The sequence below is a fragment of the Tinamus guttatus genome, unplaced genomic scaffold (genome assembly GCF_059628265.1).
Source record: "Tinamus guttatus ecotype Peru unplaced genomic scaffold, ASM5962826v1 Tinamus_guttatus_pri_ptg000424l, whole genome shotgun sequence".
Taxonomy (NCBI): Eukaryota; Metazoa; Chordata; class Aves; order Tinamiformes; family Tinamidae; genus Tinamus; species Tinamus guttatus.
The window spans coordinates 1-16,276 of NW_028288958.1; the positions used below are offsets into that span (position 1 = coordinate 1).

A 16,276-nucleotide genomic window follows, 5' to 3' on the forward strand; every position below is an offset into this window, starting at 1 on the left:
GAAAGGAAAGGAAAGGAAAGGAAAGAAAGGAAAGGAAAGGAAAAGATAAGAAAAGAAAAGAAAAGAAAAGAAAGAAAAGAAAAGAAAGAAAAAGAAAAGAAAAGAAAAGAAAAGAAAAGAAAAGAAAAGAAAAGAAAAGAAAAGAAAAATAAAGAAAAGAAAAGAAAAACTGTAGCCAAAAGGTTAAAAGCTTAAGGCAGCATGAAGAGTGTTTAAAGATGCTATATTAGAAACTCAGAGCAAATGTACCTATCAAAATAAAGGCATTTAAAAGCCTCCAAAAACTCACCATAGTTAAAAGGTACAGTAAAGGAAAATATTAAAATATACAGGCTTCAAAAAGTGGAAGTCAGCAATTTTCCAATTATTAACCAGTGAATAACCTGTCATTTAAAACTGGACATAGTAGCAGAGGAATGGAAAGTAGTAAATGTACACCCTTTTAAAGAGCTCCTGGAAAACTACAAACTAGACACTCTTATTTCCATACTGAACAAACTGGTAGAAGCAAATAGGGAGTAAAATGATTAGATGCATAAATAACTATAATCATAATGTTGAAGGCTCAGCATATTTTTATGGAAGAAGCCATGCCTCAAAAGCCTCTTGCAGTTCTTTGAAGGAGACAGCAAACACAAAGATACATATGATTTGTTTGATGATGGACATTTGGATTTTCAAACAGATTTTGACAAGGTCATTTGTCAAGGGCTCTTAAAGAAGTGCTTGTGGAATATAAACAAAAGGCTTCCCAAAGAATAATTTGGATAAGTTGGAGACAAATGATAGTAATTATTTTAATTTAGCCACTGTGTTCCCATAAATCTTATTTTTTGTATTTTTGTGTTTCAACATATTCAGAAAAGACCTGGAAAATGGTAGAAGCAGTTAATGTCAGAGCTATTATTAAATTATCTTGGGTGTTTGAAAGAATACTGGTTAATAAGTTGTGAGAGATAAGTTAATACGTTGTGTAAGAGAGGATCTTATGGTATAGCTGAATGAGAGAAAAAACTACAGGCAAAAGTCGATGTCAATAAATGCAAACTGATGCAAAAGCTGTAATACTCTCTGAAACAACAATGAGATTCAGATCACTTTAAGAGGCCATGGTCACCCTGGGTAGTTCAACAGAAGAATCTTTTCAATGGTTAGCACGAGTCAAAAAAAGCAGACAGACTAGGAGCTGCCAGAATGTGGGCAGAGAATAAGACAGAAGTCATCATTTTACCCTTATGCTGAATTATAGTGGATGGGGTGTCATTGACCACTTCATGCAGTTCTGGCCAACATCTCTCACAAAAGCTGGAAATAATGTTTAAAAGTCTGGTAGTTCTCCTATATGGGAAATGACTGAACTGCCCAGGATACTTTGTCTGGGGAAGAGATGATTCACATGAGGGATTATAAAGACAGCTGGTGAAATCATGGGTGCAGTCAAGAAAGTACATAAGGATCAGTGATTTACTCTTCCCAGGTTATGGGAATTAGGGGACATCAAATATAATTATCCGGCAGTAAGCTTAATGTAAATACAGTGCCCTCACTTCTTTACACAAAACAGATTAAACTGCATAACCCATTGCCAGAGGGTATTGCGGAGCCCAAAACCAGAACCAAAAACAACTAAAGAGGTGGAAGAAGAGTCTTTTAAGGGAAACTGAGCATAAAGAAGCACATACGACACACAGCCCTAGAAGTCTGGAACGACTGATCCTTGTGCACAAGATTGCTGCACTATAAAGTCTGCTACTGCTTTGTTCTGACACTCTGTCCTGTATCATCCCAGGATACCAGATAAATGATCTTTAGCTTTGCTCAGTAACTATTCTCATTCTTTCAATCTATCTTTCCCACCTTCAGGCAGAGTAATCTAATTATTTACTGTATTGGGTATACCAGCAGGCTATGGTATAGTTAGTAGGACAGTCCTTAGATCTCACCTGCAGAAACTTTTCTGTCCACTATTGAGCAAAGTTCCATAGAAACTGGTTCTTATAGCCCAGAACATAAGATGCTTACTGGGAGTGCAAAGAACCATATTTAAGGTTGTCTTCGTCTGATAATTGCAGAATTTGAGAAGTTTCCACAATGCAGATCTAGAAAGAGAGCTCATGACTGGCCCAAACTACTGGTCCAAAAAGGAGAGAGAGGAATTGACCCTGAGAACCAAATCTTTGTTTCAGTCAATACTCTGACACTGGTGAAAGGGAAATAAAACTAAGATCACCTCACAGTCAATGGACATGGATAAATATTTTCAGGAAGTGATTCATTCACCCCTAAGACACCTGTGTCAGGATGGAGTAAGTTGCCTCCAAAGATGTTGCTCTCCATTCTATAGAGACTCTACATAATCAGTTGCAGCCAGGCACTTCAGTTTTATAGGGCTAGAGTTTGATCAGGTGAGACCTCCACACAGAGAGATGACGTAGTAGAAAGAAGGTGCAGCTTGGGAGCTGCAGCACAGTTTAAGACACTGGTAGTCGAGGGTCTGGCTGGGAGATGGAAAAGACAGAAGACACAGACCTGTAATCAAGGAAACCTGGTGGAAGGTGAAAAAATCTATGACATACAGTATTGCCAGCTATCAGTGTTACAGAAATAATGGACAGTTGTGCTATTAGGGGAGTTGCACTGAATGTGAAGGATAATACGATGTGCAACAACATGGAAATATTGTGGGATAGGCCTATGCATGAAGTGCATGACTCTCGTAATAAAAATATAGTACAAGGACTGTAGTCCTGAGCCTCTGATCAGAACAAAGCTGGTGATCAGACAATGATAAGTGCGATTAGAGAAGCTGCAAAATTAGGGTAGATAGTAATCATGGAAGAGTTCATTTACTCTTATACAAACTAACTTAACACTTAACTAGGATGACTTGCGGAGAGAAAAATTTTTGAAGCAATAAGTGATTATTTCTCAGAATAAGAAATTTAAATTATTCGATCTGCAAGAAAAGATGCTATTCAGGATGCGATCTGGAATGAAGCACAAAACTTAGTTCAAGAAGTAGAAATGGAAGGGCCGCTTTGTAGTAATGGTCACAAGATTTTAACCTCGTAGGGGGAGACAGCAAAGGATAGGAAGAGAACAAGAGCTACATTATTCTGTGTGTTTTAACAAGTATTTTGGCAATGAATATTTTCATGGTGTCACCTGTCTTCATTTCAGTAATTGCTGCTTTTTCTCACCTGTATGTGCCAGCAAGAACTTGGTCACAATCAATCAGGGTAAACTTCTCCAGAACCCGGCCTGCAAACTTCTTGCCTGCTTTGCTGTAGTATGTGTCTCCACTCAGACATCTTACGCGCATGTTCTAAAATCAAAGAAAGGAGAGTTAGTAAATGGCTACACATTGAACAAGACTGGAATATTCTCTAGGTATCAATGATGGATTATCTCAAGCTGGACCTCCACTCTGAAAGTATGATGCATCAAGGCATGAAGTGTTTTCTGGCTTTTGTATACCAAAATATTTAGTCACAATGCTGCTTCTGTAAGATAAAAATACCAGCAAATATTAATAAGTTGCACTTAGGTGCGAATGTTGTTCTGAAAAGAAAAATTGAAAAAAACTAATATTGTAGACCATTTCTAAATTATATAAGCCATATAATGAGGCTTTCAGTATCTGTCAGGAGTGATTTGTAAGATGAGGGAGAAAGTTTTCTCCTTGAGGACAGTCACCCATTGAAATTGGTTACTCAGAGAAGTTGAGCAGTCTCCATCTGTGGACACGGACAAGTTTAGACCAGATAAGGGCCTGAATGTCTTTGTCTGCTTTCATAGCTAGCACAGCATTGAGCAGGAGGTGTGACTTGATGAATAACTGAGTTCCTTCATTCAACAGGTTGCTGAAAAAGAACAAGATACATTGAATTTTTGGAGAGCTGTTCGACTAATCCTGTTGCCAATCAACACGGGATTTTTTCTTCTTACAATGCCGAGGTTTCAGTGGTGCTAATTTTCACCAGGATCAGCTTTCTATCCTCCCCAGGGATATTCCATAGATTTGTCTCTGCCATATTTCTACACTCCCTCTATCCTTCCAACAGTTGAGGGAGTTTCTGTTGTCTTGCTCTTTTCTTCCTCTTGTCAGTCCAGGCCCTGCACTTTCCAAACAAGATTAGAAAAGACAGACTGCCAAGCTTCAGTCTCACTTGACTAGGACAGTAGTCTTAGATCTATTAGCTGGCTAACTGAAAAAATCAACAGTTGAGTCTTTGCCTGTGAGCACTGCCAGCGCTTGAAGCACTGCTGCAGGATTTGTTCGTATGAAGTTCTTAGAAGTAACATGCTGGAGGATGACTTGCTCCAAATTCCCCACTAGACCCCAAATTGTCATCACTCATCCAAATAGAGATTACCATCATATCCGGACTCAACCGAAAGCCAGGAATAAAATATGTGTACTCATTCCATTTAGATGTGACTGCGAAGCATGCATGTTAATGTTTCTTGACAGGCACCAGCCTAAAAGGCACTTCACATTGAAACCTGTGGATGAGTCACTGAATGGGGGAGGGAAGTGTAAATTAGTCATTCAAACACCAGAGATGACATCAGACCTAACAAAGAGACATAGTCATCTCCATGGATGTATACCAATGATAGTTTTCATGAAAAACAATGACCAGGCTCCTGGATAAGAAGCAAAGAAAAATTAAATTTGGGGAGCAATGAGATTCATCTAGATCCAGATCTAGATCTGATGGTTATTTATGAAAGCAAATGTGCTCTAGCATGAAATGGTTCTGCCTAACATTTACCACCTGAAAAGGCAGGATGAAATAGGTATGGCATGTGAGAAAGGACAGACTGGCACCAACATGGGAAAAGAAAAACTCTCTAAATCTTGTGTAGACAGGTTAAGAGCGAGGAGAAATTAAGGCATTTTTACCTGCATGTATTCTGAATGCTTTAAACATTATTTTTGTATGTTTCCATAGCCTGTTTTAATTAATAATAGTTTTGAGATAATTGAATAACCTCTAAGCATCCCCAGTGAGGAAGAGGGAAAAATCTATGAACTGAGTTGCTGGAGAGTATCAGTCTCATGACTCTAGGGAACCCTATTCATGCAGTGAAGGAGCAAGAGCAGGAGTACTGGTCTCGCAGGACTAACAAATGACATCAAAAGACATCTTCCATTGGTAGGTGGCAAGCAGAAGGCTATATGGTAGTTAGCAAGACACTGGCATGCATTTCTGAGCCTTGGAGTTCCCGAGGGAGCTTGTCACATTGACATATTAGTTTTTATTATTTGCCTGCTCTGGGCACCACATGCTATTGCTAATGGGTATCTCAATGAGTAGGGAAACAGGCTCTTCCCAAATCCCTCACAAACTCCAGTCACAGCCTGAATTACAAGCTTAAAAAGCAGATCCAACAATGACATTTTTAATGTGTGGTTTCACGCTGAGGTTGTGCACCAGGGCCAGAACGAAAATGGTAGATTTTGCATCAGGACTTCACAAGGCCGTCCCTGCTTCCCTTCCCCACCAGTTATCTCACTACAGCAATTCTGGACAGAATCTAAAGCTAAGTTGAGAGATCCAAACCAAGAATAGTTTAAGTCTTATAGTTCAGTGTCCTAGGTCAGGAATAATGAGAGGACAAGGAAAAGAGACGATACAGGTCCATGTGAGCAGAAGTTTCCTGTCCTACCTCTGTCTATTTGCAGCAGCCAAGAAAAGATTTCAGAAAGGTCTTATTTGCCTTGACCTCATGCTTCTAGAGTGTAAAACTGGAATGAAGACCACAAAACACAGGACTTTGCTTCCTCCTCTGTGTTTAGAGACAGAGACTGATTTCCTAGACCAAAGTCATGCTTTCTTAGCCTGGGACAGTGGGACAGAGTGGAGCAAGAGGTCCTAGAGACCAGGCAGAAAGGAGCAGCATTTTTTTTTAACGAATTCCAAAACTTAGTTACTACATCAGAGTATGATTGAATACTTACTGGGAAGTTGTCTTGAGTCAGAGCCATTTTATTGCACATTTCCACGAAATGCTTCAAGTATTCTTCATCCAGGATCAGGTACACAGGTACATGCCGTCTGCTTGAGGCCTCCAGCAGGTCACATAGTATTTCCATGTCTGTAAACAGATCCATCACAATTGCTATCACCTAGCCAGGAGAAAAGGGGCAGGGAATGGATGGAAAAAAAAGACTGTTGAAATCTCATGAACAAGTGTATTGTGCTACAGACTGTGAATTAAGTGATAAAACCCCCAGTGTCTCAGGGAAGTACAGACAAGAATGATGACTGTATCTGGAATATTGTGTTTAACAGTCATTACCTCACCATGGTAGATAAAATCACTCTTAATAACTATGAAGATATTGCCCATCTTGCCACCTCTTGTCTCTTCAATCTGTCATGCACAGAAAGAAATAGCAGAAAGGGTAATGCATGTGCGCAGACTCTCAAAATCATTGGCGCAACAAGCATGTATTGCCTTAAGCAATTATACAAAATACAACAGAAGAACTTTAGACTGACCAAAACCATGATTCAATGGGTATAAGAATGACTCCATGAATGATTGATTGGCATATTAGTATAAAGGGGTGCCATTTCTTTAGGAAGGGAGAAGTCAAGTAAGGGAGGAGAGATTTCAATCTAGTATGTACCTGTCTTTGTTCCAGCATCACACCCTTGAGGGAACTACACCTAGTGCCTAACACAGGCAGTAAGGGAGCTCTGGGGGACATCTGGCTCCCCCATATCCACCTGCTCAAAGCCAGGCCAATGTCACCGTTACATCCACCTTCAAAGTTATGCCAGGCTACTCAGTTTCTTCTCCAGTTGAGTTCTGTATACAAAGATGGAGATTTTCAAAGCCTTTCTGCGTCCTTGCAGTGTCTGACCACCCTTATCAGGAAAAACAATTTCTTAATATATAATCAGGATTCTCCTGATTCCAGCTTGTCTCTGTTGCCCCTAATACACTTGATATGCATCTCCAAGAAGATTCTGTCTACACTACTTCTGTAAACTTCCATTAGGGTGTCCGAAGACAGCAATGAGATCTTCCCTTCTCCAGCCTGAATGAACAGGTCTTTTGGCCTTTTGGCCTCTTCCTAATACGCTTGATTAATAAAGAAGTTAAACAGTATTGGCATGAATACTGAAACCTGAGGGACACCACTAGCTGAACTTTGAACCTCTAATTACAGCACTTTTTAATCTAGTGATCTAGTCAATTTTTGCACACATTTTGTAGTCCACCTATCCACATTGTATCTTACCAAGCTGACTATAAAATGACTATGGGAGACCACGTCAAAGTCCTTGCTAAAGTTAAGGTAAACAATGTCCACTGCTCTTCCCTCATCCATGCAGCCAGTCATCTCATCACAACAAAGACACCCAGGTTGGACAGGCACCATTTGCCATTCATAATTCCATGTTGGCTTTCACAGTCATCATTTTATTCTTCATGTTCCTGAGAATGGCTTAGTGAGGTGAGGCTGACTGGCCTTTAGTTCCCCATTCTCCCCCTCTTGACCTTGTTGCTTAAGATGAGTGTGATATTGGCCCTTTACAGGTATGAGGAACACCTCTCTTCCTCCCTGGCTGCCATGACCTTTTAAAAACAACAGAAGCAGCTTTGCAATGACATCAAGCAGATGAAAGAATCTGCCTCATAAATAAAGTGGAAGAGAGCATAGCTGCCAGTATACTGGGGATTGCCCAAACATCAGTGGACTGGAAAGATCAAATGGATGAAACCTATTATGGGTCACAGGCTGAGTTATCCAGAGCTCAGGGTTTCAGGACGAGTAGAAATCTTTTACTACACAGCCATCTTCTGGCAAAGAAGCACAGCAGGACAGAGATGCCTATCACACCTTTGGGATGCAGTAGTGACAGCTTTTCATACAAAAGATGAAGAAATATCTAATGGGAGAGCTCTTCTCCGTTTGACTGTGTCAATAAAAAGGTAGATATTCTAAAGTGTCTTGGTGAGAGCAAACATGAAGCAATAGTTATCAATCCTACAGTATGAATAATAATAAAAAACACTGAAATTAAAAAAAAATGTATTTTAAAAAAAAGGTCTGTCTCAGTTTTGGAGAACTGCAAGATAAGATCTCCAAGAGAGGAGGTTTGAAATTAATTTATTAAAGAGAATGAGCAATTCTTTAAAGAATGAGAATGATGGCAATACAGTCCATTGTGGAAGAGAGATGGGATGTAAGGTAGGAGAGCATCTTGGCCAAATGAACTAAAACTCCAAAACCTAGAAAGAAAAAAAAAAAAGGCAAAATGGAAGGTAGGTCATGACTAGTATCAATACCAGTAAACTGTTCCAGAACAAGAAAATTTAAAGGACAAAATGACCTGCAGCCAGCACAACAGATCAAAAGAGATCAGCCATAAACCAACTAAGATGTGACTGGAGAAGTTGCTGCACTCTTCCACACAGAGTGACCCTGCCAGAAGATAACAGCAAGAAAGATGTTCTTTTGACCAGAAAGTGACAGTTGTGACCTGTTGGCCACCACTGTTAGCACTGGAGGGGGGGGGACATGTTGAAGAAGGAAACTGCAATAAGGCAAGCTGAGTCAGATGGTTAGCCATGCCTCACAAACTTCACTCAAGAGTGCTCACAGAGTGGTTGGGTAACCTAGACCTCAAACCATTAACAGCTGGTATTGAGGTTGCAGAGTAACATGGCAAAAGACTGATAGAGATGAAGTAATCTAGGAATTAAAGACAGGCCAGCTTCATTTCAAAAGCTGAAAAAATACTGGAACTACTAATCAAGTATGCTAGTCTCAGTACTTACAGTGTCTAACAGTAAATAATTGTTTGGAACTTGAAAGTTGTTTGTATAACTTTGCTTTCAAGTTTCTGCACCTAGTAGAGGATGCCCCAATAAAAATGACCTAGCATTTCAGGGAAGCGCCAATGGCCTTATCTACTCTGCTCCTCAATGTACATGCTCTATACTACACACAGCATGCAAAATCCTTGTCCCTGCTGCCCATGATTCATCCCATGAGGGGGTGGGAAACCTTTCTGAAGTCTTCCCTTTTCTGCCTGGGATAGAGCATGGCCACAAACACAAATCTCTATGGCCTCAGGCACCTGCAGAGCAGACTCTGAAGGCTGAGCTTTCTTGTGCCATTTCTGCTCAGCTGTTCCTCTTTGAATAAAAATGTAAATGCTGATGACGGCTGTAAGACTCTTAGGTGCGCAGGGGTTTAGGCTTTAGACTAGGCACGGGCTGAATCAGATTCTGATCTTGAATCAGGTCTGACCTTGAACTGTTGCAGAGAAGAGGAGCTCAGAGCATCGCTGAAGCAAGGATGTGCGGACAGGCTCACATCTCTGCTGCATATGCACAGGCTGGCCTCCATGGCCCTGCTGAAGGGATTAGCTCTCCTTCTACATGTTTTTCTCTGGGCAGAGCAGGGGGCTGTGCTGACCTCACTGTGCTCTCTTGCTTCATGTTTTGCTTCACTGCTGCCCTGTGCTTCATGTACACGCTGCCGAGAGACCTCCTGCACTTGGCAGTCAGCAGAGGTTCTCTTCCGAGATGCCTGTTCCCTTGTGGATTTAGCTCTCTGCAGATGGGCAAGATTTCTTGGCTCCATCTGACTTTTTCCCAAAGACCATCCCTGTAAGGTACCTCCCACAGGAGCTGTGCCTGCCACCACGCTGGCACCTGGCTGTCTCTTCCTGCCTTCACAGCTGAGGAAACTGCAGACACAGCACCTCTCCCATGCACTACACCCCATGCACTTGGCCAGCACTTGTCCCATGTGAACCTCGCTTGCAAAAATGGACAGCAGAGTCACCTCCTGCGAGGAGGAGGGCTCTGTAAGCAGCAAGATAAAAGTATTTGGCTACCCAGATCAGCTCGGTTGCTGGACCATAGACATTAGGTAGTGCTGTGACTCACAGAAACAGCAGAGCTTCACTATGTCTTTCTCTTTTGGCTTTCAGCCAAAGACCAAAGGCTGTAAGACCAGGCAATTTAACCAAATGAATTCTGGGCTACCATTTTCTTAAAAAAAAAAAAAAAAAAAAAGCCCAAGCCTTGTACAGGACCCCAAGGTAAGTCCCTCTCCACCACAGTTTCCTCAGAATATTCCAGCTTATCTGAGGCTTAGTCCTGGGACAGCCTTGGCCTCAGAGACCATCTAAACTTGACTTTCAAAGTCAAGAGGGAATGAAGCTCCTTCAGCCCCAGGCCCTCTGGGTTCAGCTGTGCCATGCATGCCAGGTCTGCACAGAAGGAACACGTCCACGGGCTTGTCTCCACTGGTGCTTTGACTGTGCTTGGGAGCTCTTGTCAAAAAAAAACAAAAAACAAACAAACAAAAACAGGCCCAGGTGCTTGCTATGGGCCGGATGAGGCCAAGCACAGCTGTGAGGGGCAGCACAGGCCGCAGCCACCCGTGGCACCCCATGCTACAGGCTGCAACGCAGCACACTGCCAAGCAGATCTGCATCTCCTGGCAACCCCGCGGTAGCTTTCAGCATTGGCACCGGAGCAGGTGCCCCAGGCGGCAGCGCTCACACTCGTGTAAGATGGGTGGAGCCCTTGTGATCATCACACTCATGTTTTCCAAAGCAGGTCTTTGCTTAGCGTTGGAAGGTGGAACAAGTGCTGGCTCTGCTCACTGCCTCTTTGCATGTGATCCTTTTGCAAGCAGGGGTTGGGGTAGGGTTGCTCTGGTGGGGCTGGCAAGTGCCCACTGCTGCTGATGGCCAAGGAGGTGGGAAGGCTGGCAGCCTTGCAGGAACTGCGGTTTGTAGTCGCGGTGGGATGAGGGGGTAGAAGATGCATCCATGGCCTCACATGCTGGAGGGGCAAGGGTCCTTGCCAGGACACCCCTCCAGGCTGGGGGCTGCTCATACGAAGCCTGTGTGCTGCAGGACAGCTATGAGGGCCAGTAAAATCAGCAGGTCCTCTTGGTAAGTAAAGAGTCACAGAATCATGGAATCATTATGGTTGGAAAAGACCTTCAAGTTCTTCAACTCCAACTGTATGCCCCTCACCACTGTGCCTACTAAAAAAGCTGTAGCTCTTTCAGTAACTCCAGCCAGACCCAAAGCCAAGAGACTCTGGATGTCTTTCCCTTGAAAGCTCCTAAAAAGGCAGTACTGCCGCAAGGTCTGATACCTCAAAAATAACTTTGAACAGATCTATACCAAAGTAGAGATTGAGTAAATACCATTTTCAACCCAGGCTCCAGAAAACCCATTTTAACAGGCCTTAGGCATTTCAGTCAATCTGGTCCTATAAAGCTGGGCAATATATGTCCAGTGCTTTCAGCCCCTTGGCGTCAGTGGTGGGAGCTGCATGGCTGGGACTGGCACAGAGATGTCCTGTTCATGCTGATCACGGCCTCCAAGCCTGTAGCCGGTCTTGGTTGCCTGGATGTCACAAAGACACAGCTGCCCCTCAGGCTCTAAAAAATTCACACCTTGCCATTGTAGGGTTAAATCATGACATTTCTGAATCCACTTCTGGAAACTCACAATTCAGCAATTACTGCAGTCATCACTTTGGGAATTACAGCACTTAACCAGCATCCCACTGGGGTTGCCATCTGTCTGGTTTCTAACCAGCAGGGCTGGTTTTACTGGTATTTGCCAATAGTAGTGTGGCTTTGGTCATTACCATAGTGTTGCCATTTGAAGCAATGCATTGCTACCCTGGGGACCAGCAAAGACCCTTCTATCATCGCATGTAAGCGCAGATATGCAACCAGTGACAGAGTTGCACAAGAGGGTGGAAAGAAAAGCATATGAACTGTTCAAAAGTGCTCGGAACTCATCCAACACAAGTAAAATTGTAATAACTTTAACAAATGAAGGCTAAGGTGTGGCTGTGCTGCATCTTCTTATGTCTGCAAAAAGAAAAGCTCAAATCTCAAAATGTATCTTCAAAGACAACTGGTTAAATACAGTAAAGTAGAAAGACAAACCGCACCAGCAAAAGATACCCCTAAAACAAATTTTGATGATTTGGCAGTACAAAAAAAAACATGCTGTTGCAAAATATGTCAGCTGATGTTGTTCTGTATGACTGTGCAAGAGAAAACAGCAAACAACATTTCAAGATGCACATGTTCCTGTCTACAGGATCCGTGAGAATCATTTGAGCATCTCAGTATCTTTCACAGATCCCTCTGGCTCTCTATCATACTTTTATTTCAGCTATAAGCATGTAGAAGAGCAACAACCAGGGAGGGATGCAGGGAGAAGTTAAAAGTCTGTCGCAGAGGGCATCTGAGCCACTGTGCTTCAAAAATAGCATTTCAAAGGTGAAAAGTAAGGGATTCTCTGTCAGGTGGCTATTATTACTTCAGGCAGGGAATATTTTAAGCTTTGGCTCTATTTTGACATTAAAAACTGTACCAGCAATATTATTTTGGATGTTCTGACAAGCAAAATGACTCAGTAGACTACTTAAAAGATGTGTAAATGTGAGTATGACCTAGCTGGAACTGCTGTCATACCTAGAGTTAGCCAGGGGAAACCCTGGCCAGATCTGCTAAACCAGAAGTCTGTAAAACATCAGTAATGAACCAATAAGATAGTTTAAAGTTCACTATCCCATTTTACACAGCGCAGTCAAAAACGCTATATGAAAACTCCCAGCTTGAACGCAGAACATTGAAAATTCTTTATGCTTTCCCAGTGCACCAGATGCACAAGAAAGCACCTCTAGGTGGGCATGCTGCCTGTGCAACCTCTCAGCAGCTATTGGTAAGTTTATGTGAACTGAGAAAGCAGCAAGATATTTTATACGTGGTTTGAAGAATCAAGGTGAAACCAGCTGATTAAAACATCATCAGAGATCCCGGACTTGCGCTAAGTGACATGGGAACATTTCCTCAGGAATCTTTTACTTTGCGCATTTGACCATGACTATGCCTTAAATTCTGTTTCTACAAATGATGCAACAAGTGTCACAGGACCTGTCAGATTGTTTGAGATGTCATAAATCAGGTGCTTGCAGGGACAAACAAAGATTTTTGTGGCTTACTTCCTGCACAAAACTTCCCATATTTGCCTACAAAGGTGCATTCAGGTATTAGCAACAGCTTCTTTCAACTGGGCAACAGCTTATGTTGCAAAATGGTCGTCTTTGCTTTTAAAAAACCCTAAAGATCCCTGTTTACTTCACTGCCATCCCTGACTTTCAATTCAATGATATGTGGTTGTTCAATGATCTTACGGAAGCGCACAGCAACATGAGCTGTGGCATGGGCCCAGTTCGATCTCCTGGGCACAAATAACCATGTTTCTCAATCTTGCAGATGGCAATAGAAGATAATGCTTTGGTTTTTCTCATCTGGCAATGGGCTTGTTCTTAACACAGCTAAAGTCCAGGAGTAACAATGCTTTAGCGACTCCTTTCTGTGCTATGCAGTAATGGATTTAAGGAGTTACTGTCAAGTTAAATAAGAAACTACTACAGTGATAAGAGAAATTGCCCAGGAGCTGACTGATTAAAAGTGAACTTTGAACTAGAAGTTAACTCAATATCCCTATGCTATTGAAACGGCACAAAAGAAAACGAATGAGGAAAACATGAAAAGACTTATAAGGAGGACAAAGGTAATAAAAGCTGAAAACATATCTGAGATACAGCTGTCTGAGCTGCTGCTCTAGTACATAGCAGAATGGCAATGTAAAAGGGAAAAAAGAAGGCAGGGAGCATAATTTAGTGAGCAAATCCAGAAAGGATTGTGCTTAAGAAGCAAATTATTATGCCTGAAACCTGGCAATCCATACACAGCAAAAAGTGCATGACAGGCCAAAAATGGGCTCATTTTATTCAAACTCAGGCACATCATAGCTAGAAGCTATGGTGATGTTGTCTAAAGTACTGCAAACCATAAACAAGGATTTGCAGTCTGACATATTCAATGTTTACTCAGATCCGGTGTTTTTCCCTAGCAGCTCACCCATGCAACCCTCTTGTCCTAACACATGCTTAACCATGGGGCCCATGGGTCAAAAAGGTCCTACAAACTCCCTGCGGAGGGCAGAGCAGCTCTGATGGTGCATAATTGCTGGCTTAGGACAGCTAAACATTAATGCTGTGCCCCCTGCCACTTGCTCTGGGGCTTCGTGCCATGCTCTGCCTACATGCAAGGAGAGATGCAGTGTCTTAAAGGGCACTATGCATATGACATGAAATTCTGGGCAGAAAGAAGTTACAAGAACAGAAATGAGCAGGAACATTAACAGATCTGCTAGAAGACAAAAAGCAATCACATCATGACAGACATCTAGCCAGAAACAACAGCTTGGCCACAGTCGTCGTGGCCACAGTCACACAGGAGCTGTGATAAAAGACACCACCGAAGGGACGCAGCTCTGTACATACCGTCCGTGCCCGGCTGATCAGGGACCGGAGCAAATCCTTAATGCTGTTAGCCTTGTTTCTTTGGAAAACCACAGTGGCTCTAGTCTGCCCTGATGTTGTGAAGTACGGCATCCCTGGCCACCCCAGCTCCAGCTCTGGAGGGTGCACATCAGACATAAGTGGAAAGTAGGTGCCAGATGTTAGCTCAGAGTAGAGGGAACACCCGTCTCCAGTGTCCGTGTCAGCACAGTTGGCATCTCTGTCTTTTGAGGCATTGGGTTCTGGAAAGGTTTGGCTTCTCTGATGGTTCATATACTCCATGTCCAAGGTGGAAAGAAAAGGCAGCTCCCGTTCCTCAGCAATAGCATTCAGGTAGCCGCGTTCCCCCTGCTCAAGAAAGGCATCTATGGCAAGTCTAGCTGTTTCACTGTGCTGGAGCACTAGCGGAGTGGTGGACTCTCTCCACCATGGCTTCTTCAGCTGCTCTAGACGGGTCTTCAGTGGCCCAGACACTCCTTGCTGGCCCCCATAGGTACGGTGGAACTGGGGCCTTGCTTCTACTGCTAGGTAGTTGAACATTACCAGAGCTGTTGATGCTCTGAAGTGCCTCTCAAGCTGGATTAGTCCTCTGACAGATTCCAGGACTTTCCTGACCTCTTACTCTCCTGAGCAGCCTCCCAACAGGTTCCTTCAGAATTCAACATGAGCGCCACTCCTCTGCTGGGGAGTTAATCACTAGGTCCAGCCTCCCACTCTGGAGGAGGAGCTTGCCTTCCCCTGCTCGCTCACTTAGCCTCACCAACCACACTCCTGATATTCGGCGCTTAAAGTATCCCTTTTGCAATGGGAGGGAGATCATCACTTCAACCTGCTCCTTCCCTTTCCCCGTAACTGATTCATACACTGCCCTCCCCTTCACGCGGGTGACGTTCCCACCTTTGGTCAAGCAGGCTCTAACTTGTTCTGTCCCTCATTGTGCTCACAGTGGAAATGCGATGTTGCAACTTGCTCCTGCTTGAAATCTGTTCCAAATCAAACACGATTCCCAGTGGCAGTTACAATGAAATACAAATATCCTGACCAGGTAATGAGATTAGGCCAAGAAACTCATTCATCCCTGAACCATACCTACTGCTTCCTGCTCAGCATTTCCTGAGTACCTGCATTTTACCACACTGGCATCCAGCAGAAAAGCCAAAAGCATCTTTTTTAATTTTTTTTTTTTTTGATATCACAAGGCCATGGCATCTGTATTAAGCATGTCAAGAATCTTGCGCACATCATTAAATACAACAGATGAGCAAAAGGTCATTTGGTCTCTAGGCATTTCCCTCAAAAGTTTTCCAGGAAGGGGGCATTCAAACACAGGAATCTGATAAAGTGTTGATAATATTGCCCATGGGCTGGGTATTTGGGGGATTAGTTAACTCCAGGTACCCAAAAGTATTAAGGAGTTATTTTGGGAGAAACTCTAGAGGCAGACACTAATAGGGAAGTTAAAACACTGTGTTAGGGACCCATCAATACATAACGCAGTGTAGGAAAAATTCTGCATAGAATTCCCCAAACTGAATTCTGAGCCTCTTCCACCCCACTCATCTCACCTACCCTGCAGCTACTAAACTCTACAGATGCTAACTAGAGAAAAATTTAAAGCATAGCATGAAAAACTGGCTGGATTTTTGATGTAATCAATTAGCCTTTATCTGTAAATTAGAACAAATAAATAAATAAATAAAATAATCCATGATCACAGAATCACACAGAATGGTTGTGGTTGGAAGGGACCTGTAAAGATCATCCAGTCCAACCCCCTGCTCCAGCAGGGACACCCAGAGCACGGGGCACAGGGGGGCATCCAGGCAGGTTTGGAAGATCTCCAGGCCTCCACAGTCTCTATGGGCAACCTGTGCCAGGGCTCTGG

At 42.9% G+C, this 16,276-nt stretch overlaps 1 protein-coding gene across 1 annotated transcript; it reads right to left on the reverse strand.

Annotated features, from left to right (window-relative positions):
- Positions 1–3,200: 3,200 nt before the first annotated feature.
- On the reverse strand, positions 3,201–14,931 carry LOC104569719 (scaffolding CK1 anchoring protein C-like; the record flags this gene model as incomplete). Its single annotated transcript, XM_088531687.1, has 3 exons — positions 14,374–14,931; positions 5,969–6,136; positions 3,201–3,325 (listed from the first exon to the last, which is right to left on the reverse strand). Coding segments are annotated over exons 1-3 (851 nt in total), but the record flags the coding sequence as incomplete, so codon positions are not given.
- Positions 14,932–16,276: the final 1,345 nt, after the last annotated feature.